Source organism: Bos indicus, chromosome 4, assembly GCF_029378745.1.
Source record: "Bos indicus isolate NIAB-ARS_2022 breed Sahiwal x Tharparkar chromosome 4, NIAB-ARS_B.indTharparkar_mat_pri_1.0, whole genome shotgun sequence".
NCBI classification, from domain to species: Eukaryota; Metazoa; Chordata; class Mammalia; order Artiodactyla; family Bovidae; genus Bos; species Bos indicus.
Window position 1 is genome coordinate 56,193,459 of NC_091763.1, and position 22,848 is coordinate 56,216,306.

General features: G+C 40.1%; 2 protein-coding genes and 1 long non-coding RNA gene across 7 annotated transcripts in view; 1 reads left to right on the top strand and 2 right to left on the bottom strand.

Moving 5' to 3' along the window:
- LSMEM1 (leucine rich single-pass membrane protein 1) lies at window positions 1–14,739 on the bottom strand. 2 transcript variants are annotated; one of them, XM_019958748.2, is made up of 4 exons: window positions 10,383–14,739; window positions 6,624–6,755; window positions 4,704–4,832; window positions 1–585 (listed from the first exon to the last, which is right to left on the bottom strand). In XM_019958748.2, exons 2-4 carry the CDS (start codon window positions 6,748–6,750, stop codon window positions 455–457), a joined length of 387 nt encoding a protein of 128 aa, XP_019814307.1. In that variant the 5' UTR covers window positions 6,751–6,755; window positions 10,383–14,739; the 3' UTR covers window positions 1–454. The 2 variants fall into 2 exon arrangements, with proteins under 2 accessions (XP_019814307.1, XP_019814306.1); XM_019958747.2 differs by having other exon boundaries at window positions 10,108–14,739.
- LOC109557428 (uncharacterized) overlaps window positions 9,510–22,848 on the top strand; it is a 19,920-nt gene continuing 6,581 nt past the window's right edge. The window contains exon 1 of the long non-coding RNA XR_002180532.2: window positions 9,510–9,657. This is a non-coding gene — a long non-coding RNA (uncharacterized lncRNA). The remainder of the gene's footprint in view (window positions 9,658–22,848) is intronic.
- Window positions 14,888–22,848, bottom strand: part of IFRD1 (interferon related developmental regulator 1) — a 55,329-nt gene continuing 47,368 nt past the window's right edge. For 3 of the 4 annotated variants that reach the window (XM_070787830.1, XM_019958746.2, XM_019958745.2), the window contains exons 9-12: window positions 22,524–22,658; window positions 18,432–18,560; window positions 17,886–17,981; window positions 14,888–15,646 (exon numbers count right to left, since the gene is read on the bottom strand). In XM_070787830.1, the coding sequence (XP_070643931.1) occupies window positions 15,557–15,646; window positions 17,886–17,981; window positions 18,432–18,560; window positions 22,524–22,658 (450 nt within the window). In that variant the 3' untranslated portion in view covers window positions 14,888–15,556. The remainder of the gene's footprint in view (window positions 15,647–17,885; window positions 17,982–18,431; window positions 18,561–22,523; window positions 22,659–22,848) is intronic. The other variant, XM_070787829.1, reaches the window with a different exon arrangement.

Genomic DNA, 22,848 nt, shown 5'->3' on the forward strand with positions numbered 1-22,848 from the left:
TCACCTGAGCAGAATCTCTTTTATTGAAAAGAATCATCACCTGATCCCCTTGAATACAAACAATTCAATGAATCCCTTAGGCTTTCCCCGGAGTTCATAAAGATACACGAGGGGCCATGAACTTTACTGGCCACTGTGACCTTATTTTGGTGACAAATCTCCTTTGGTAAAAGAAGCTGCACATGCAGAGCCAAATGCCCTTTCTCGCTTACTGTTGTTTCTGCCCCATGCCTGCCACCCTTGAGCCCATGAAAGCTGAAGGACACTCCCACAAAACGAGCCCCTTTCTGGCAGCTGCCCCTAGCCCCCCTTGCCTTGGGGTTGCTCCCATCCCTGTAATTGAAACTCAGCCTTTCAAGACCCACAAATACCCTTGGTGGTTCTTAATCCCTACACCCTCCCTGGACCGTGAGAAGCTCAGGTGTTAGCAGTTGCTCTTGGACGATTCATTTCTTTAGCTCTGTTCTGAGTCCAGCTGGTTGAGTCGCTTTACGATGATGCTGTTGATTTTCTTAAGATCATCGATGTCCTTTCCTTCAGCTGCTAGTCGTCTTGACACATCTTCCATCTTGTTTTCGGTTTGAACTTAAAAGTGAAAAATAGACAGTGTTATGCTGGTTTCCAGTGTGTTCCATCGTGACTCATCAGAGCCCATGGGGGTGTTCAGCTGGGAGCTGAGATGCCGTCTTGGCAAATCCTCTGCTCCAATAGCCCATGCAGCCCAGAGGCCCGGGAGAGAAACTGCTGAAGTCTTCTATGAAGTGAATTATTTTTATAACCCTTTTGTGCCAGACTCGACTACCTTTGGCAGCTCTGCTCAGATTTTGGCTGAGAAAGACATTGCATGAACAACCACAGGAAAACTGCCAGTGTCTGATTATCCCCAGAGAAGAGATTGTTATGTTGTCTCATTCTGAGACCCGTTCTCAGCAAAGGTTTTTCCCTCATCATTTGGGAGGTGAGATATTTTGGGTTCCAACCCATAGGTCTCCTGGTTCTAAATTACCAGTCCATAATGAATTATAATAATAATTCTCCCCAGCTACTCTGAGAGCAGAGAGACCATATTTCCAAAATAAATAGAACCCCTGGGTATTGAGTAAGCTGGGGAGTGGAGCACCTGAGGCCTACCTGGCAGTTAAAATTTCCAAGAAAGGCAGCACAAAATCAGTATTTAATACGTGGACTCCGTATCATTTCCATTTCAGGCAAGTGTTTTCCAGGATAGCTTTCAGGAACTAATGCAGGTGGTGACACAGCACTGAGTTTACCCAGCAACTACTTCAGGGAGGCATCTGAGCTTCAGCCTCCGGCCTTGGGACAAGCTGCTGCCCAGAAGCTGCCTCCCCTCTGTGTCTGAAAATTACGTTTGGATGAACTGTGCTCTAGAACATGGGTGTGTTGGTGCAGAGCCAGACAGAAGCAATACCACTCGCTCCTGGAGAAAAGTGTGAAACAAGTAAATCCACAGCACGTGACATCCTTTCCCCTCTCTGGAATCTTCTACATGAGTCAAACGCAAAAGGGAGTAGCAGGCATGTTGGATTAAGTCTGTTCCACAATATATTAGCTCCAAATTAAATTCCAAAAGAGAAAAAGGATTCTATATGCAAAAATATTAGAGAAAAATCATATACTGACTTGCATTTTGGAAATTAACAAAAAGTAAAATAAAATACCTTGAGTATTACTAACCTAGCAATTCTCAAACTTACTAGACCATAGAACCCTTTTTTAAATGAAGGCAATACTTAATCACATCCCACAGACCTAGTATCTAACATTGCTTGGCCCCTGTAAACCTACAGAGGCAGGTAGGCATCCTGAGTAATCTACCCTTGCTGTCCAGTATTCCTCTTTAGAACAGAGATTGTGACAAAAACACAAGGTCCAATAGTTTAATCAATGTAATCAGTGTAAAATAGCCTATTTCTCTTGCATAAAAATGCCAGATATAAGTTCTCACACTTCAGTTAAAATGATACAAATCTGTACCAAATCCCAGTGAGAGCAGAAAGGTTTCCTCTTCAAAGATGACCACAGGCCAAGTTCATTTACAGGGGCCTGTGCCAACAGGATTGGAGAAGGAAATGGCAACCCACTCCAGTGTTCTTGCCTGGAGAATCCCAGGGACGGGGGAGCCTGGTGGGCTGCCGTCTATGGGGTCGCACAGAGTCGGACACGACTGAAGCGACTTAGCAGCAGCAGCAGTGCCAACAGGACTTCCCTGTTGCTTCAGATGGTAAAGAATCCACCTGCAATGCGGGAGACCTGGGTTTGATCTCTGGGTTGGGAAGATCCCCTGGAGGAGGGCATGGCAACCCACTCCAATGTTCTTGCCTAGAGAATCCCCATGGACAGAGGAGCCTGGCAGGCTATAGTTCATGGGGTCGCAAAGAATCAGACACAACTGAGTAACTAAGCATGCAAGCACGTGCCAACTCTCGTCTTAGGTTGGGCTAAAGTTTATCTGCAAACCACCAGAAGCCTCTTATTATTACTACAAAAGGCAGTGGAGCACCAGGAGTTCTGGAGGCAGATGGGCCAGAGTATGAATCCCAGTCCTGCCTCGGATTAGCTGAATAAACAGGGAGGGTTAAACTCTGGGCTTTCACCTTTCACCAGCAAAATAGAAATATTAGACACTACCTTGAAGGGTAAAGATTTAAGATAATGAATTTAATGCATCTGGCACAGAGTAATTGTCCAATAAAAAGGCATTCTTTATTCACATCTTCTTTCTGTTTCTTGATATGACTTTGCCCTCAATATAAAACCCTAGAAGCAAACATAAAATAAATCCTATTCATAGAAGAGGGTATAAGATGGTAATAAAGAACATGGTAGTTGATGTCAGGCAGGGGTGTCTCTGAGCCCTGATTAGGCACCCTTGTCTGTGGACCTTCAGCACAGTAATTAATCTCTCTAAGCTTTAGTTTCAGCATTGATAAAACCAGAAAAACAACAGGTCCCACACAATAGAAGTGTTATGAGGTAGTGAGCAGACATGAATGTTTACCACCGTGCCTGGGAGACAGTGAGAACCCAATACATCACATTTTAAATTATTATTACCCTTAGTCTTTTCCCACAAAAGAGAGCAGTCCCTCTGGGCTGCTTCCCTGTATAGCTGCTGCTGCTAAGTCACTTCAGTCGTGTCCGACTCTGTGTGACCCCATAGACGGCAGCCCACCAGGCTCCCCCGTCCCTGGGATTCTCCAGGCAACAACACTGGAGTGGGTTGCCATTTCCTTCTCCAACGCATGAAAGTAGAAAGTGAAAGTTAAGTCGCTCAGTCGTGTCCAACCCTCAGTGACCCCATGGACTGCAGCCTTCCAGGCTCCTCCATCCACGGGATTTTCCAGGCAAGAGTACTGGAGCCCTGTATAGCAGACATACCTAAAATTTCCCACTAGTTTAACTCAGTCATTTCCCCAGACAGTGAGGCGGGATGATATTTGCAGCATCCACTTTTGAGGTATAACATTTCTGAAGAGTAATCCACACCCTCTTTCCAGCCCAGCAGGTTCAGGGCCAACCCTCCTCCATAGAATAATCAGATCCAAGGGCAGCATTATTGTCAGGATAGTTCACACTGTAGCTTCTAAGTGCAAAAGGGCATTAGCAAGGTGACAGAGAAGCAATTAAATTACATCACCACTTCATGCCAGCTCTGAAACCTAGAACAGAGATAGAGCTTTAAGCTGGATGGGAGATGAAGTTTTGGGGAGGAAAAGGGGTTAGAAGCTGTGAGAGTCATGCCCTCTGCCCACCTCCCATCACCACCACTGCTACCTCCACTAATCCTGAGTGAACTTGAATTAGAGGCATTTCAAACACATGGAATCCACTTCTCATTTAGGCTTTGTGAAGGCTACAAGGCCTGCAGGGCAGAAGAAACGAGTGTGGTGGATGCAGGCAAAAGGGTATCAAGGATGACTCCCTCCTCTCAGGCTCTTCCACTCTTAGTGGGTGTGGGAGAGAACTGAAGTAACTCCAGATGGTGGTCTACAGGGGACTGCTCAGAGAGAACACTGGGGGCTCCCCTGACGGGGCAACACGCATAAGAAGAGGGCAGCACTGAGTGGACAGCACCCCTCCCCAACCCGAGGCAGAGAAGAGAGTGGCACTGAGACTTCGGGGGATCTCTTGGCTGAGGAGCCGTGTGGGGAAGCGTGTGCCACCACTCGAAGGTGGATGTGCAGGGCCCAGGACAAGGGCAGGCGAGACACCAGCCCAGACAGTGTCATGCAGTAGACAAGCAATCACCTCACAGCCCAGCCCTGCCTCTGGGCCCTTGCACAAGCCCAGCTGATGCTTCTCACCGATTTCAGAGAAGTGAGGAAAACTGGGAGGGTGACTCAAAGTTACAGGCCAAATTCATGCAGAAACTGTGTCTTGGAATAAGAAAACCCAGAATTAACTAGGATAAGCTGCCTACCATTAGCAGCTAGGGACTCTGTGTGAGAAATTAAAGTGGTACAGAAACAATATCCAAGTCTGTGAACTTCTGCCATGGAGGGTTTCTGTGTGCCCCAGTGACCCACTCAGAGCAGCAGGGTGCCCTGGGCATCCATGCCCTCTCATCCTCCAGCAGCAGTACTGGGTGCCAGGAAGCACTGCCTGCTTATGGAGGCAAAGCTAAACAACCAGCTGTCAAGTAAGGGCAAAGCAGTGGTGAAAAGAGTGTCAATGGTACCTACCTATCAGAAATATCACAAAGGAAACCAGTGCCAGGCTGATAATCAGCACGATGATCAGCCCCACCAAAAACAGACTGTGGCTTCCATTTCCTGAATCAGTGCTGATGTCCTGGAGTTTCTCCTCTAGAGCTGATGTGAAACAAATAACAACAACAACAAAAACAGGACTCCTCAGCATACAGGCTATCAGTGAACTTCACAGTCCCCCAGTGTTAGAGATGTAAGATGATACAACATTGTAAATCAACTATATTCCAATAAAATTAAAGAGAAAAAAAAAAAGGTGTGAGTAAGGGATACACCCATTTTCACTCTGATCACTCTGAAAAGAGACTTATGCTTTAGAAATGTCTTTGAACGAGTGCTCTTTGAGAATTTTTCACCTTCTTTTATATTAGTATATTCAAAGAACAAGCCTGGTCAAGCTGTCTCTATAACCCTGGTTTGGAAAATTCTTTGACGATCATGTTAACACTGATGTAGCCGGACATGGATTTTCCTTTTGCATGGGGTGGGGGCGGGGTGGTGTAAAGAAGGATTCGGAGTGACAGAGGCTCTATTGCCCTTTTCCCTAAAGCGACCCAAGAATACAACACAGCTGGCAGCGGGTCACTAACTCTGAGTGAGTCTAAGCATTCTGAGGTATCTCCCAGAAAACTTTATTTCCTATAAAAATAACCAGCTATTCCTACATCTATTACACAACAACATCAAAATGAGCCTGATGTACTTGGTTTCTTAAAGTTGTTTTCAGGATGGACATGCTCTGAAAGCAAGATTCTCTTCAATGCTTTGCGGTTGAACTGAGAATGCAACTAAGCTTGGCTCACCCAAACCATGAACTGCCTGCATTTGGTCACTGCTTTGTAAGGCCTATTTGCTTAATAACACCCAAATTAAATTGAAAAATAAATATAGAAACTCGGGATCTTGAAGACCCTTGAACTACCTTCTGTATTTTCTCCTACTATGTATCAGCCCCACACCCTCTGCTACTTGATTACGGAGGAGATGGGGGCAGAGGTCCCATACTTTTTTATAAAGACATCCTGCCTCACACCCTCCACAGCTTTTCCTTCCTAATCACAGCCAAGGCATAAGCTGGCACTCAAACACCAACCTTTATTAAGACCAACTGTAGTAAAAAATCGGTGAAATTCTGAATGAATGAGAGAAACAAGCATTCAAAAAGGATACAGAAGAGAAATAATAGACAAAATTGGGACAGTACGAGTTTCGAGTACATGTGAAACATCAACAAGTAGATGTTTATCCCCTGAGTTGGAAGGTCAGCATTTAAACTAGAAAAGATGGGGCTCAAATAACTTGATAGAACTCATTTATAATATTTAGGGGACAAGATACACATGTAGCATTTAGTATTTAGCATATTTTTATTTCATTTTCCCCCTCTTCTTTCTAATGTGTTCATTGAGGAGATCTGTAAATTTAAAAAGATGAAGATGACTTTTCTGCCCAACAGAACATGAATGATCTTTGTTATACTAGATAAAAGTGTGGAACATTTTCTCAGCAATCTGCTATGAAGTCAGACCTGTCCGGAGAGTGGGCACACTCAGTGACCTGGCTGTGGTCACCAGAGGGCACAGAAGCAGCCAAGTGGCATGAATTAGCCTCTGGGAGGCCATCTCACAGCCTCCACTCCTTCCCAGGGAGAGAAACTCCAGAGGAAACTTCTCAGAACTTTTGAAGATTAGAGTTCGAATCCTGCTTAAGAGCCAGGAAAGCCCATAAGCCTGGCAAGTATTCAGAGAGCAAAAGCAAACATTGCCTAATACTAAATAGCAAGTCTAATGCCCACCCCACCCCCACCACACCCACAGGCCCCGCTCAGCGCTGGCTATTTTTAGGTGACCTAGAAGCCAGGACTGGCCGCCAAGCCTGGGAGGGCACACATACGGAATAGCTGCTGTGATCCGGCAGGACAGAGGTTTAGTTTGTTCAGATCATTTATGGAATCCACAACATAAAGCTTTCTATCTTCAGGAATGCTGCGAGAGCCACTGTCCTGGGAAGAACGTTTCATTGTCCCTGGAAGAAAACACTGCCGTTAAACCAGAGAGGCTGGGCGGGGAGCTGGCCTTCATATCACAGCTCACAGGAAGCTGGGTCAGCACATGAAGACTCACCCATATATATGACTGCCAGATGAAGAAGGGCTAGAAAAGTTAGCTTTTCCTTTGGGGGATGACACTGTAACTCTTCTTTTTGCTTTGCTTACCAGGGAGCTCAGAGTCAAGTGTGTGCCACAATTTTAACGCTATAATACCCTGCTTATCAGAACATGCTCCTTCCTCCTGCTCAGATTTCTCAATTTTGTCTATATTTTACCTGGTTTTTTTTTTTTTTAATTTTGTAATTTATTTTTAAATATTTCATATTCTGGTGAGACTTCTCAAATCCTTTGTGCAAGAAGACTATGTTTAAACACATAAAAAGACAAAATTATGCCAAGCAAGCCTGTGGCCATAAAGATTCTAAAAGAAGAAAATATTGTGAGCTATTCTAATAGAATAGGCTTTTAATACAAAACTATACTTTTTATATTCTCCCTCAATATGCTAGAAGTTCATATCTTAAATGTATTCTTTAGTCATTATACACTGGCTCTGAGACCTCAAGACAAAATCTTAGCAAACTGAGATGATACAGAGAGAAATCCTGAAGCTGTTGGAGGCTAAACTTCAGGACCTCTGAGGTCTCCTCCCCCGAGCTCTCTTAGATTTTGGCCACTTACATAGTAATTCTGAAATTGTGGTTTACATTTAAGGTAATATTCTCTAATGACAGCATAAGTTAGAGCTACACTGAAAAAATCTGAACAGATCGAAAAGTTCTCATTTTAAGTTGTCTCTCTAGCACAACACAGAACTTGTGGCATTTTAATTACATGAAAAGAAGGTTTTAGGAAGACAAATTCCAATTGCTATCAAAGCTTTCTCTTTCACAGTTATCTCTTTTCATAAAATGAGTCTAATAACGATGTGTGATTTTTTGATTGAGAGAGGATTTTAGACATGCTCTCATTTAGCTCCCTGTCTTTCCACAAATGAGGAAACTGAAGTTCAGAAGGTAAATGCCCAAGATCACACGTTAGCTAGGTGCCGAGCTGGAAGCAGGCCTCTGGCTTCTGAGATCACTGCCCCTTCCCTGTGTGACCTTTCTTCTCCACCACCTTCCCTAATCCTTTGCGAAGACTCAGCTCAAACATCACCTCCAACCTGTCTTTCCTTTGTCCCCTTGCTGGATGCTGTACATTCTTCCATCATAACATCTGTACTACTTCATCACATTTATTTGCTTACTTCTTTGATTTCCTCAACTGAGCACTCTGTAGGCTAAGTACCCATTCTATTCTTCAAATGTCCAGTGCCAAGTTTAGAAGCCAATACCTAAAATATTTTATCTAGGATTTAAATCTCACTATTTCCAAAAGAATTTGAAGCTGTTAATAATAAGAACACTAACATAAAACTGAGGTTAAAATCCTCATATCCATCCGAACTTTAGTAAAAGCAATGCAATAAGCTTCATGTCTGCCTATATATGGCAACACACTATTGACTTCCTCTTAACATTTTAAAAATTTCGTTTAATACCCAGCTACCGAATAAAGAGAAATATGATTAGAGTTAGGAGAAACAAAACTCAGAAATGGTAAATGGTAATCAGTCATTTAATAAACAGATTCTAAAAATATTAAAACTCATCAATTTCCTAGCAATACCTAAAAACCTATTAGTACTTGTAAAAAAACATGCCACCAGAACCCTAGCTAAGAAAAGCAGTGAGCTTGTAAAGTTATGGACTAGTTAATTTTTACAGTCTAAAACTAAAAGGGCATTTCAGTTACTCTGAAATTTTAATTAATAAGAACAACTAACTCCCTGAATATTTTAGATAAGATACTACTGAAGCACTTTAGATATACTGAATTCCAAATATACTTTATGGAGCATTCTGAAGGGAATGACTCTGAGTGACCAGAAATTTTAAAAAAGACAGCAAGACAGCATATAGAGCAGAAGGGCCTAAGAGATCAATCAAATCTTATTCTTTCATAGATAAAACCAAAAGTGTTGACTGATGCATGGTTACAAATTTCTAAACTACTCTTTTAAAAAGGTTTTATATTTTATCATCACTTTACACTTTGCTATCCCAAACACTAATATTGAATGAAGCATAAAGGTTGTGTCACATCACAGGATCATCATTTAAACACGGCTTCTATTTTAGGCTTGGTAGCTGACACGTGCTTCATTTTTGGATCTGACTTGCCATCCTTGAGCCTTAGCTTCCCCTTTAGGAATGTAACTGCCATGCTTAAATCTCATACTGAGGCTTAATCAGCATTTACAAAGTAGAAGACTAGCTAGAAAATCATAGCCACAAAAACTGACTTAAGAGCCATGCAGCTAATAAAATCTTCAAATTACTAGCCTTGCTGTCAACTTAAGTAATTCAATGCAACATCAAATCCAAAATCACTAAGATAACAAACAACTTAGAATGAAAAGTGCTCTGAAAGGAATAATCATTTGGGTCAAGTCACAATGTAAATACTATAGATGCTATTTCAGTGCATTTTTAAATTAAGTGCAACATTCAAATGGCAAATAAAGAGCCAGTGAGAAAACCAAGTTGGGGGGTGGTTCGTGGCCGGTAAGAGTCAGCAAATGACCCTATGAGTAAATGGATACAAGATCACATGGCCCTCAGACCAGGACCCACAGCTGTTTGACACCCAGTTGTTGCTATCTTTGGCATTCCCGATGAGGGTCATCTGAGAACAACCAGCAGGGCTGGAAAAGCCAGAGTGTTACTAAATTCTGCCCTTCTCTAACTTAACCCTCCTTCTTGACTGTGCTGTGCAAATCTGCAAAGCTGTACCCGTTTCCCAGAACCTTATTAATACCTTGAGCACAAACATGTAAGTAATTTCATTTTTCTCCAATTTAGATCAATGCTAACAGCTGGTTCTTTTTGTCTTTTAAGAATTCTTTAACTGCCTACTAATAAACATTCTGACCAATGTAATTGTTTATGAAAGTCTGCTTTGCTCTTTACTTTTTTCCAAAGGTGCTTGGTATCATACCACAGAAATAACTCACATGGGTATTGCTTGCTACAAAATCAGAATTGTTAGAATAGAGCTTAATTCAAAGCTAATAGAAGCTTTATTGAGTGAGTCATGGTAATTTGTTCTTTAATTCCATTTCAGAGTCAGTGCCTCTTCACATTCAGCAAGTAATTTTTAAAATCAAGTCTAACTCATTTCTATCACAAGTTAAAAAAGCACACAGCACATGCAACAAAAGACATCTCAACCTCAAGAATCAGAATTCAGTCTCTTGAGAGTAACAGCATGCAAATTACTTACAAAAACCTTGAGCTTTGACTGCTGGGTTGCCAGGGGGGAAAAATATTCAGAAGCAACTATACGACTTTCTAGAAATTCTGTAGTTCTTTGCCTTCTTCAGCACAGGGGTGCTTCTAGAAGGCCCATAAACCCCAGCGTGAAACTGTTGGTCTATATCCAGTGTTAATTTAGCCAAGCAGTTAAGATTCCAAACATTGATTTTTTCCGATAATGTCTAAGGTTTAAATAAATATATTACTGAAACTATCCTTTAAAAAGAAAAAAAAAAACCCTACCATGCCTTGATTTAATTGGTAACTGATGAGGTTCTTACTGGACCGAGATTTATGTCCTTATTTGGCTGATATGGAACCTGACACAGCTCCTGCATTCTGTCATGGGGAGTTCCGATGTATAAATATGGGGAAGCAGGCTGGAGCTGCCACTGACAGCTAACCACACAAGACTCCAGACCAATCAGAGGACGACAGTCAACAGGAAGAGAATAAGGTTGTGACAAGTCTAACCAGGATGAGAGCAGGTCAGAGGATTCCAGGGCTTCCAGCAGCTACAAAAGGGGATGGTGCATGGGAGATTACATGGCTACTGACCCACTGTCCCCACTGCCGGTGGTAGAAGCACTTCATCTCATCAACTTTTCTGTTTTCAAAGGCTTTATTCTGTGAATTTTTAACACATCCTCCTTTCTCAGGAATGTCAGCCTCTGATGTGGTTCCCTCTCACATGTCAAGAAGCATGTGCCCTCTGGTACAGAAAAGCAGCTGTGGTGAGACAATCCCACAGGCCCACCACCCCAGACTGACTAGCCTGGCAGGATATTAATGATTAAGTGGTAAACAGATATGTAACCCTTTATAATCCTACTCTCTATTGCCATGACTAGGCAGACATTACTTTGCCAACAAAGGTCTGTCTAATCAAAGCTATGGTTTTTCCGGCAGTCCTGTATGGATGCAAGAGATGAACCATAAAGAACACTGAGCACCAAGGAATTGATGCTTTTGAACTGTGGTGTTGGAGGAGACTCTTGAGAGTCCCTTGGACTGCAAGATCAAGCCACTCAATCCTAAAGGAAATCAGTCCTGAATATTCATTGGAAGGACTGATGCTGAAGCCGAAGCTCCAATACTTTGGCCACTTGATGTGAAGAACTGACTCACTGGAAAAGACCATGATGCTGGGAAAGTTTGAAGGCAGGAGGAGAAGGGGACAACAGAGGATGAGATGGTTGAATGGCATCACTGACTCAATGTACATTAGTTTGAGCAAGCTCCAGGAGTTGGCAATGGACAGGGAAGCCTCCCGTGCTGCAGTTCACGGGGTCACAAAGAGCTGGACACAACTGAGCAACTGAACTAACTGAACTGAGACAGACATTAATTCAGCCTTGAGCACATCAATTAGAAAATGTTTGCTCTACAAAATTATAGACCTCACTCTCCTTTTAAAAGGAATGTCACCTTTTAAAGTTTCGTCTATAACTGAGGACCAATTCATAAAGAAAGACTATAACTAGTAACTTTTTTCTCCAAAGCACATAATGCATTAAAACTTATGCAAAATTTCTTCAAAAAATAAGAATGTTTGCTATTTTAATCATCATGTTCAGCTTTAATCTCCCAACTACGCGATCTGTTTTAAACTATCTATTCTTTAAAGAAAAAAAAAAAAAGCCTCATTTTGAACACTGCTGCTGCTGCTAAGTCACTTCAGTTGTGTCTGACTCTATGCGAGCCATAGACGGCAGCCCACTAGGCTCCTCTGTCCCTGGGATTCTCCAGGCAAGCACACTGGAGTGGGTTGTCATTTCCTTCTCCAATGCACGAAAGTGAAAAGTGAAGGGGAAGTTGCTCAGTCGTGCCGGACTCTTAGTGACCCCATGGACTGCAGCCTACCAGGCTCCTCTGTCCATGGCATTTTCCAGGCAAGAGTACTGGAGTGGGGTGCCATTGCCTTCTCCATATGAACACTGACTATGTGTTTTTCTCTCTCCTGTAAACCTAACCCTTGAAGTATGAGCCACCCCCTTTTGCCCTCAAGGATGAGGAAAATGGAAATTAATAGTTCCTCACACCAAAGTCTGGATTCAACCATATTTTACACCAGAGAGGGGGATGAGGTTTTTTTATGCTGTGTGACCAGGTAGACTTCTGGAGAACCACTTAAGAGCAAAGCAAGACAATCTACTTCATTTTATCGGCTACGTATCTAAAAGGTCACATCCTGAAGAGTTTTGAGTCACAAGAAGAAAACAGGTATTTTCACAAGAACTGATCAATTGGGGGGTATTTTCAACTATTTCTGGGTTTTTCTTTCAAATATTATATCTCATTCCCAGGAAATTAAAGCATATGCTATCAAAGACTTGTCAAAGATGCCAACTAATTCAAAATGAATGACTAAACCTCAAAGAACTTACTAGGCAGGGACCATTTTAAATTCCTGAAAGCCAGCAAGGTTAACCAGTATCAAGGAATAAATTGGTCTATCATACACCATTCTTACTGCTCTGAAGAAAACTCAAGCACTTTCACATTGAATCCCCTGTTATCCTGCCTAGCAACTACCCATCAATTTCATGAAAAGGCACCCATCTATAAATTTAATACCTGCTTACCTCTTCTTCCTCCCAAAACTCCAGTAAAAAAGGCAGAATAAAAGTTATAGAGCCATAATAATAAACATAGGAGGTAACAATACTGAGCAAGATTTCAGCAAATGTATTGAATATAGGAAGGAGAGAGTAATTGGTACGTACCTTAGCAGACAGTCACAGGACCATCACTGATGAGTAAGTGATGGATCCTACAGAATTCAAGCAGGCTCAGGAACTGAAGGCAACAGTGAAGCACACAGCTAAATACAGGCAGGTAGTTTCATGTTAGCTAAAAATATAATGCAACAGCAAGATTTGAAAACTGTTACAATCTCTCCCAGAAAGAAAAGGAAGTAAGGCCAGAGGCTCCATCCAGCAACTCTAACATTTCATGGGAGTTCCAGATCATGGACAATGTACATGCGTCTATGTGGAGGATGGGAGGGTAGTGTCAAAACTTAGTATTTCCCAGATCGCCAGTCTACCAAAACACAGTACCAAACATTTTTACAGCAGAGACAGAGATTCAAAGAACAAAACAAAACAAAATAAATCAGAAAGTGAAACTGCATCAGACATTGTGGCAACACTTTTAATTAGAGTAGAGCAATGCCTTCAAAATCCCAAGTTTGGTTTTCTACCTAGAATTTTATATACCAAGCCAAAGTACCTGTTAGACACACAAAGTTTCAACATAATCAACTTCCCATACACTCATTCCCAGAAGTTTCACTCATTCCACTTTAACAGGGAAGTAATCTAATAGCGAAGACATGGGGTCCAGGAGATGTGGAATCCAACTTGATTGGAAAACAGATCCCAGGATGGAGTCTCAAGCAACAGCTGTACACTCAGATGAGAGAAAGTAGTCTAGACTGAAACAACAAAGAATTCAATATCCTTTTGGGCTTTGACCATGTGACAAAGCGATTAAAGAGTTTTACAAACTTATTGGAACTGTTCTGGAGAGTTAAATGATGTGTGTATAAAACCAAGACAAGATGTCCTATGAGAACGGTAACGTAAGCACAGGAAACCATCCAGTTCAGAAATGAATAGAAAATAAGGTGACTATAATGTAAACAATGATGATGATTTAGCAAAAAAGAAAAAAGGGGTTGGGGGGGAGAAGTAAAAAGGCAGAAATCCTTACCTATCAAATAAAGAAATAGCTGTATAAGCATTTTACTTAGAAATTTGAAACCAAAGTGCTAGGAAAAAACTAAAGGCTGAAATGAAATCCTGAGAAATGAGAAAGGAAGGAGCAGGGAACTAACTTGCTTATAAGCACTGAAGTACTGCTAAAACTATATATATACATCCCTGGTGCCTCAGTGCTATCAAGAATCTGCCTGCAATGCAGAAGACCAGGGTTCATTTCCTGGGTTGGGATGATCTCCTGAGAAGGAAATGAATGGCATCTCACTCCAGTATTCTTGCCCGGGAAATCCCATGGACAGAGGAGCCTGGCAGGCTACAGTCCACTGGGTCGCCAAGAGTCAGACACAACTAGTGACTACACCACCCCCATACATTGCTTTAATAAAAATTCATTAATATTCTAAAATATGTATATAGTAAATTGAAAATTTAGAAAAAATACTACTTACAATCTCTTCTCTATGGTCCTAAACTACTTGGAATATAAAGAGGAGACAACATGCAACCCCAGGTTTGAGATTTCAAGTTTGTTTTCCATTGCATTATATCTGAGGGCTGGAACTCACCCTCCCAGCAGCAGTAACAGCTCCATGAGGCAGCGAATAGGGGACGTATCAGACCTTCCAGGAGGGGTTGAAGATGTGGCAGAGGAAGACTAGTTTAGAAAAAATACCTGTGGATTTTGATCCTTATTTTCATGCTTCTTCCACCCCTCTTATTACTGTGTACCCCATGTGCAATGTCATTTTAACATAAAGTTTCATAATAAAAAATCCTAGTGCATTGTCAAAATGCCTACCACTTTCCCATAAAGTCAAAAAAAAAGCACCTCATGGGGCAACCAAGAAACAATGGTCTTAAAAGTAGCTGGAATGTCAACGATATACGGCTACATTTTTTTCATTTACTTTCATGTTTCCAAATATACAAGAGGAAGTTCTGTTTTACTCTCCCTACCCCACTTTATCATTTTGAACTCTACACATTAACTCATAAATGTTTCTTCTATTAGAAAAGAAGCACTTTTAGTGTGAAAAGATCTTTATTTCAAAATAAAGAGCACAAGGTCTTACACAGCAGATAAAATTAGTGCTACTGCCCTCAGTGGTCAAGGTTAGCAACTTTTCTGGCTTATATTAATTCATCATAAACAACGGATGGACTGACTGGCCTGTAAGTGCAGCTGTATGGTCGCATGGTATAATTCCTTTTGTTGATCCTAGTGACAAAATTATTAGGTTCCACTTAAAATTGAAAATAACAGCAGCTTTTCCAGATCTAGCTCCCAAAATTGTATCCTGAACTCATCTGTGTAAGATCTTAAGTTAAAAACTTTGTGTATCTATATCATTATAATCAGTATTTCTGACAATCACAGCCTAAGAAATTTAACTTTGGCTAACAGTTTTTCTCATCATGAAATCAAGTGAAATACCTTATGTTTGCTTTTTTCATAAATAGAAAATGACCAAACATTACAAACACTTTATGTTTAGTGATTATATATACAAAGAATATTTAATAAACAGGACTTACCATCTGCAATACTATATACATTAAATTATAATATAACCCCTACTACAAAAGCTATCTGTTGACCAAGATAAAAACTGTCTCTAGAGATTAAATACATTAGAAATTACAAAAAAAAAAAAAAGGGAAATTAGAAAGTGGTCTTCAAATGCTAAAAATCTAGAAGAATTCTCCAACATCTGCTCTCTTATCACGACATTTGCTTCGAGCTTTTGTTCGAGCTTTGAAGGCTGCAGAATTATATAAATGCTGAAATGGAAAAGAGGAAAATATGTGTGAGCCAATAAAGTTTTAGATATTCTTATAAAGTAAGAAAAAAGATTATAATGTGACTCTAATGTAAACAATGATGCTGATTTAGCAAAAAAAAAAAAAAAGGTGGGGGGAGAAGTAAAAAGGCAGAAATCCTTACCTATCAAATAAAGAAATAGCTGTATAAGCATTTTACTTAGAAATTTGAAACCAAAGTGCTAGGAAAAAACTAAAGGCTGAAATGAAATCCTGAGAAATGAGAAAGGAAGGAGCAGGGAACTAACTTGCTTATAAGCACTGAAGTACTACTAAAACTATATATATACATCCCTGGTGCCTCAGTGCTATCAAGAATCTGCCTGCAATGCAGGAGACCAGGGTTCATTTCCTGGGTTGGGATGATCTCCTGAGAAGGAAATGAATGGCATCTCACTCCAGTATTCTTGCCCGGGAAATCCCATGGACAGAGGAGCCTGGCAGGCTACAGTCCGTGGGGTTGCCACGGACTGAAAGGAAAGAAATGAACTAATTTGACTTTAGATATACTTTATATGTTTAAAAGACACAAAGAATGAGGGAGACGATTAACACATGACGGTTCTATATGAAAAAAATAACCAAACGTAAAATGTCAAGAAAATTTTTTAGATAATAAAACCAATGTTGTCAAATATGTGTTTAATAGCTACAGGCATTCATTCAACACTGAAAATAATTAAAAATAATAGAATAATTTTGGAAGGTAATTTGGCAATACATCTCAAAAATCATAATCAAGCTCTATCGTTCCATGCAAGGACTTTATCCAAGAAATAATCCAAAAGAGAAATAAATGTAAAAATATTAGTATTTATTAGAAAGTTTTAAAATGCCCAACAATCAATTATATGTCCATCAAAGTGATTAAATATAAAGATTTTATAAACATACAATAAAACAATTCATATCCACTAGGATGGCTATAACTTAAAAGGAAAATTAAAAACAAAAAAAGGTAACAGTAAGGATGTCAAAATTTGAACTCTCATATTGCTAGTGGGAAGGTAAAATGCACTGCAGTCATTGTAGAAAACAGTTTGGTGGTTCCTTAAAAAGTTAACAGAATTACACATGACTGAGCAACTCTGCTCCTAGAAGAACTGAAAACAGGTGCACTAATAAAAACTTCTAAGTTTATGTTCAAAAAAAGCACGATTTAAAAGGATCAAAAGTGGAAACAAGCCAAATGTCCACAAACTAACAAAGAGATAAACATGTGGGGTATCCATACAATGGAGGATTATTCGGCCACAAAAAGGACTGAAGTACTGACCACCCTACAACATGGATGAACCTTGGCAACAACATGCTAAGTGGAAAAAAAAGTCACAAAAGGTCACGTTATATGGCTCTCTGTCTGTGAAATACCCACAACAGGTAAATCCATAGAGAAAGAATGCACATTAGTGATTGCTTATCAGCAGCTGAGGGGAAAGAAGAGGTGAACAGACAGTGAATATTTAATAAACCTCAGTTTCCTTTTTGAGGTGACGAAAATGTTTGGAACCTCGATAGTGGTGATGGTTGTGCAACACTGTAAGTGTATTCAATACCACTGAACTGTACACTATATTTTATGTTATGTGAATTTTACCTTAGTAAAAATAATAATAAGGATTTTTGAAATGTTATGAAATTCTCCAGGCAAGAATACTGGAGTGGGTAGCCATTCCCTTCTCCAAGGGATCTTCCCCTCCCAAGGACTGAATGCAAGTCTCCTGCATTGCAGAGAGATTCTTTATTGCTGAGCCATTGGGGAAGCCAAATAATATTAATCACTATTTAATGTTATAAACTCTCTAAGCACATTTGTTCTCCTCATCTGTAAAATGAATCTGGTACTAAGTTTAGGCTCAGTCATCAGATATGAAAGAAGTGAAAGACATCAGATATGAAAGACAAAAATACTTTTGTCAATATTTATCCTTAAATATATAAACTTCACAGAACAAAGGGAAATAAAAAATGAAAATAGTTTCTATGTTAACAGGATTATGGATAAAAATTTCTCTTCTTAACCCTCCATACTCTAAATGGACTAAAGTTTCTTCTATACTTACTAGTCCAGCTTTGTCTGAAACACCATGGAGAACTAAATAGTTTACAAACATAGCTAAATGCCTATCACCGGGCAGAATCAAAGCTTTGTCTCCACTTCTGTGCATTCAGTTCTCTTGAAAACAAAAACCAAACCTACCCTTTCAAATCGAGAAATCTTCATTGTCTTCAATGCAGCAGCATCAAGCATCACTGGGGGTCCAAGTTCAAATACATTGCGAAGGAATTCATTTGACTGAAATAAAAGAGGCAATAAGGCTCAGTATTAAACATCAGTTTTCTTTTTTTTACTACATAAACTGAATTCTGGTTAACAGAAGTTATGTGGAGTTTATAAATATGAATGTACATCACTTATTTTCTTTCTGTTTCTCATAAGACCAAACTGTTTTCCAATGCCCTGAATTCAAGAAAGCTATGTCAAACTAGTTGCTTTCCTACAAAGATGTCAATAGTGCTCCAACAGTCAAGGAGATGCCCCACCAAGCTTACACTATACAAAAACAAAAAGGACAGTTTCATATGTATTCACCTCAACTTTCAAAAATAAATTTGCTATTGTGCATAACATATACTGAAAACAGTCTGTATATTCAAACTAATTTCAAAAGCAGTGAAGTGAGGTAGATTCAAAACTACTCTCTAATTTAAAAGCAAACACACAGAAAGGATGTCACCCACTCACCTGTAAGTGGTACTGCATTCCTGATCCAAGAATCTCCTTAAAGGTGTCATATGTATGTTTTTTGACCCAGCAATCAATATACATCCTTTCAGGACCAAATTTAACAGTTTCTGTTGGAAAATCCCGTTCCTGGTCAATAGAAGAATAAAAATTTTAAGAGGAACCAAAATGATCTAAAGAGATCCTACATAAACACAATTTCTAAATACACATATACATGTTGGAATGAATAGTATGGTTTAAACCAATACCTCCATCCTTGAAATATGAATAGACTAGAAAGTGGAAGTACTATCCTACATAAAGAGTGCAGAACTTGTCTAGCTGCCGTAGACATGGCAAAACTACCTTGTTGTGAATGTTTTTTCATTTCAAAAGCACTCAACAAACTTGCTGGAAAAGTCAGATGCGTGTACTGGTTTAGGATTGGGGTAGGGAGGGTTATAGGACAAGTCAGAAAGACAAGATGCCCCCATAAGACAGTGCTGAAATTAGGGAAGCAGAAATCTAGGAAAGGAAGTAAAGACAAATGGTGTTAACTAACAGACCAACCAAAAAGGAGGAGAAGCAACTAGAGGGTTCAGAGGGCCTTTGAAGATTCTTATTTAGAAAATGAGATAACATTTATGATTTCAGAAATGGAAGAAATGGAATAATTTTGCCAGAAGACAATTTCTAAAGTATAACCATGGGGCAAGAAGAGGTAGTGGTGGAAGTGAAATGGAAACAGGAACAAATACAGAATAGGGTTTTCCAAATGAGCAGAGAAGAAATCCAGAATACTGACAGAACTTGAGACAAAAACAAACTAGCTGCTCTATATTTTAATAAATCATGAGTAAGGAAGAGTAACCCACGTGGTGCAGTGGTAGAGAACCCACCTGCCAATGCAGGAGACTCAAGAGACATGGTTTCCACCCCTGCTGCGAAGAGCCCCTGGAAGAAATGGCAACCCACTCCAGTATCCTTGCCTGGGAAATTCTACGGACAGAATCTAGAGGGCTACAGTCCATGGGTCAGACATGACTGAGTGACTTGAGTACACAACACACCCAGGAAGGGAGGAAGTGATTTCCACAGAGACAGGAGAAACAAAGCGATGGGATCTGACTGGGCAGGACCTATCCAATTGCCTTCCCCACGTCTATTTAGTCCCCACCTCTCTCAGCAGACACAGGATCTTATGTAATAAAAAAAAATGTGAATGCTAGATTCACATGGATATGCCACTCCCTGGCTTGTGACTTTGGCAAGTAATTTAACCTGTTTGGGTCTGTTCCCTTGCCTGTAAAAGCTATCTATACATCTACCACATAGAATTATTAGAGGTATAAGCATGTTTTGTGAAGCATATACAGTGCTTGGGCTGTTACAACAGCTCAAAACAACAACAACAAAACAGTATGATTCTATTATTTCAGCATTTCTTATTTCAGAAAACAGAGACACCAGGAAAGAACTCCCTATAAACTCATGTGTATCCTTACCTATTCGTCTCTCTTAAATCAGACAGGCCCTCCTCCCCAGTTCAAGACTAATCATTATTCTTTCAACGCCTCATACCACAAATCTTTCATTTTATTTTCAAAGGCTCCTTTCTCCATTGATTCCTTTTCCCATAAACTGTCTCTAGCATTTAAAACAGCAAACCCTCCTACAATCCAGTAATCAGCTCTCTTCTTCCCATCACAGCCATGTTTTTTAAGTCAAGACACACTATCTCCACTTTTTCACCTCCCATTCACTTTTCAATCCACTTCAGTCTGGTTTTTCTCCCATCATTCTACTGAAGCTGGTCTTATAAAGGTCACTGTGGTGTTGGGAGAAGACTCTTGAGAGTCCCTTGGACTGCAAGGAGATCCAACCAGTCCATCCTAAAGGAGATCAGTCCTGGGTGTTCATTGGAAGGACTGATGCTGAAGCTGAGACTCCAATACTTTGGCCATCTGATGCAAAGAGCTGACTCATTGGAAAAGACCCTGATGCTGGGAAATATTGAGGACAGAAGAAGGGGACAACAGAGGATGAGATGGTTGGATGGCATCACCGACTCAATGGACATGAGTTTGAGTGAACTTCAGGAGATGGTGATGGACAGGGAGGCCTTGTGTGCTGCGGTTCATGGGGTCGCAAAGAGTCAGACACGACTGAGTGACTGAACTGAACTGAATGACCTCCTAAGTGATAAATCTCATTGACACTTTCCATTCCCTCTCTGGACCTACCCGCAGTGTTTGGCCCTCAAAGACAGCACAGTGCAGTGCGTCCAGACTCCAGCTTTGCTACTTCCTGTTTTTTAACTATTCCTCTGGTCCCCATTTTTCCTTAAAAAGATAATTGTACTGTTTAAGACCTATACTGGGACCAAAACAACAAAACTGTATGTCAAAGTACCAACATATCAAATGTTTACCAATTTAATACACGAACTTCAAAATGGGTTTTGGATGAAAAGAAATGGCGTGGCAAAACAACCACACCCCAAATGGACCATTCTCTATAGCAACTGAACAAGATCCAACAAGGAAGCAGAGTCCCTCAAAGAAAGCTGGGTTTCAATATAAGAAAAGAGACAAGATCACTGAGCAAGGCTCTGAGATATGCAGGTAGACTGAAGCTGAGCTGCAGGAATAGGGAACCAATCAAAGGGCAAAGAAGGAACAGAAATTCTGAGATGAAGAAGAGAGGGTGGGAAAGGCCTGGGAGGGAGATCACCAGAGGACAGAATATGAGTCAAATGCAGGGCTTTCCTTTCCATTGATAGAAGAGGGGGTTGGGGGGCAGAGGGAGGAGACAAGAGGCCTGTTAAAACTGGTTCACATTGAGATTTCACATGTATCTTTCTCAGGAGAGTCAGTACTTTCTACCATGACCAGCCTGGGATGAGGGACCTGTCAACAGGGTCTGTGGGATCCTACCGGCCTTAAAATCTGTTACCCAGAGAGGACCCAAAAAGACAGAAAATCTGAAATCAGTTATAATCCAGAAAATCTACGACATGCCACTATTTTATCTTTTGGAGGCTACAGGATCTAAATACAGGAATAGTTTATTTCTAAATTCCACTCAAGAAAATCACTTATTTGGGGATTTTTACCACACTGATTGTAAGACCAACAAGATGCTTAGTATGTATGTATGTCTGTTCGAGTCAGGGTTTTTTTTTTTCCCCCTCATTTTGTTTTTTAAATAACATCCTGAGTAAACATAAAGTATTATCTGAGTTAACATAAATTATTATTATAAAGCAATTAGTATTAACATTAACCAAAAATTTAGATCACAGAGGACCTGTATACTAATTTATACCCTAGGTTTTACTTTTTTTAATGTAAATTAAAATGAAGAGAGTAGTTCTTAAGCAGACTACATAAGAATCACTGGAACACTTGAAAATTGGATCTGAGTGGGGCTTTAGTATTTTAAGTTCCCATTCTAAAATTTCATACACGTTACACTGAATGACTCTTTACTAATATTCTTGAAAGAAATTCCCTATTAACATTTATCGAAGAAACTTATCCTTAACCATGCACTATAAGCCCTAAAGGTTTCTAAATCAATTTATTTGCCAGGTAGGCTAAAGCAGGTTAGAGGTCTACAGAAAGGATTCAAGCATCAGAAAATGATATGCTGGGTTTTGTTATTTCGGCTTTCAGCACCTAGCTTTCCCAAGAAGCTCACAAAGGTCTCTGCTTAAAGGTACTAAAGGATAGGCAATAATTTACTATTTACAAAAATAATTCATTATTCATACAATACTAAGTATCTATGTGCTAATGATAAGCACCAGGTCTTGAATGATGGCAAGTACGCCAAAGTGAAGTACATTTCTATCACTATGAATCTTTTTTATCTTTTTCAACATCAACAAAAGGAAAAAAAAACCCTTTATAACATCAGAATTAATTTTTCTTTTGTTTAAAAAGAAAATTTTTTCATTTTTGTTGTTAAAAACCTGCTCAGTCTTAAAATGAGTAAATGATTTAGCTCAAAGGTGAAGTTCAATCAGCAAAATCACCCAACTGACAAGTCTGGCTTAAAACAATCTAATTTCAAAAGAATTAATTATTAAAGCATTAAGAAGCCTACCTCCACCGCCCTCAGGATGTCTCTGAACACTGACCGCTGCTTTCTCTTGTCTACCTTAGCCCGGTGCTTATTTCCATCTGTAGCCAAAGTCCTAAGCATCTGAGTTAAAGACTCCATGTCTTCATAAAAAAAGTCCTGGTCAGAAAAATACTTTATTAACAGGCAAAAATTTAATCCAGAAATACTGTCTACAAGATGATACACTACTACCAAATAATGAACATTCCTCTTCTAAGTATATCCAGATACACTCAACCAACACTTACTGTGTTCCAACTGTATTCAAGACGTTACTGGGACTTCCAAGTTCAGTGACAGTCAGATA

What these genes read in the sequence shown, in the direction of transcription:
- LSMEM1 (XM_019958748.2), bottom strand. Translation starts at nt 6,750, where the DNA reads ATGAAACGTTCTTCCCAGGACAGTGGCTCTCGCAGCATTCCTGAAGAT. An exon ending in CGGATCACAGCAGCTATTCC is followed by an intron (nt 4,833 to 6,623) that starts GTATGTGTGCCC and finishes GTTTCACATCAG; the next exon opens with CTCTAGAGGAGAAACTCCAG. An exon ending in CTTTGTGATATTTCTGATAG is followed by an intron (nt 586 to 4,703) that starts GTAGGTACCATT and finishes TTCACTTTTAAG; the next exon opens with TTCAAACCGAAAACAAGATG.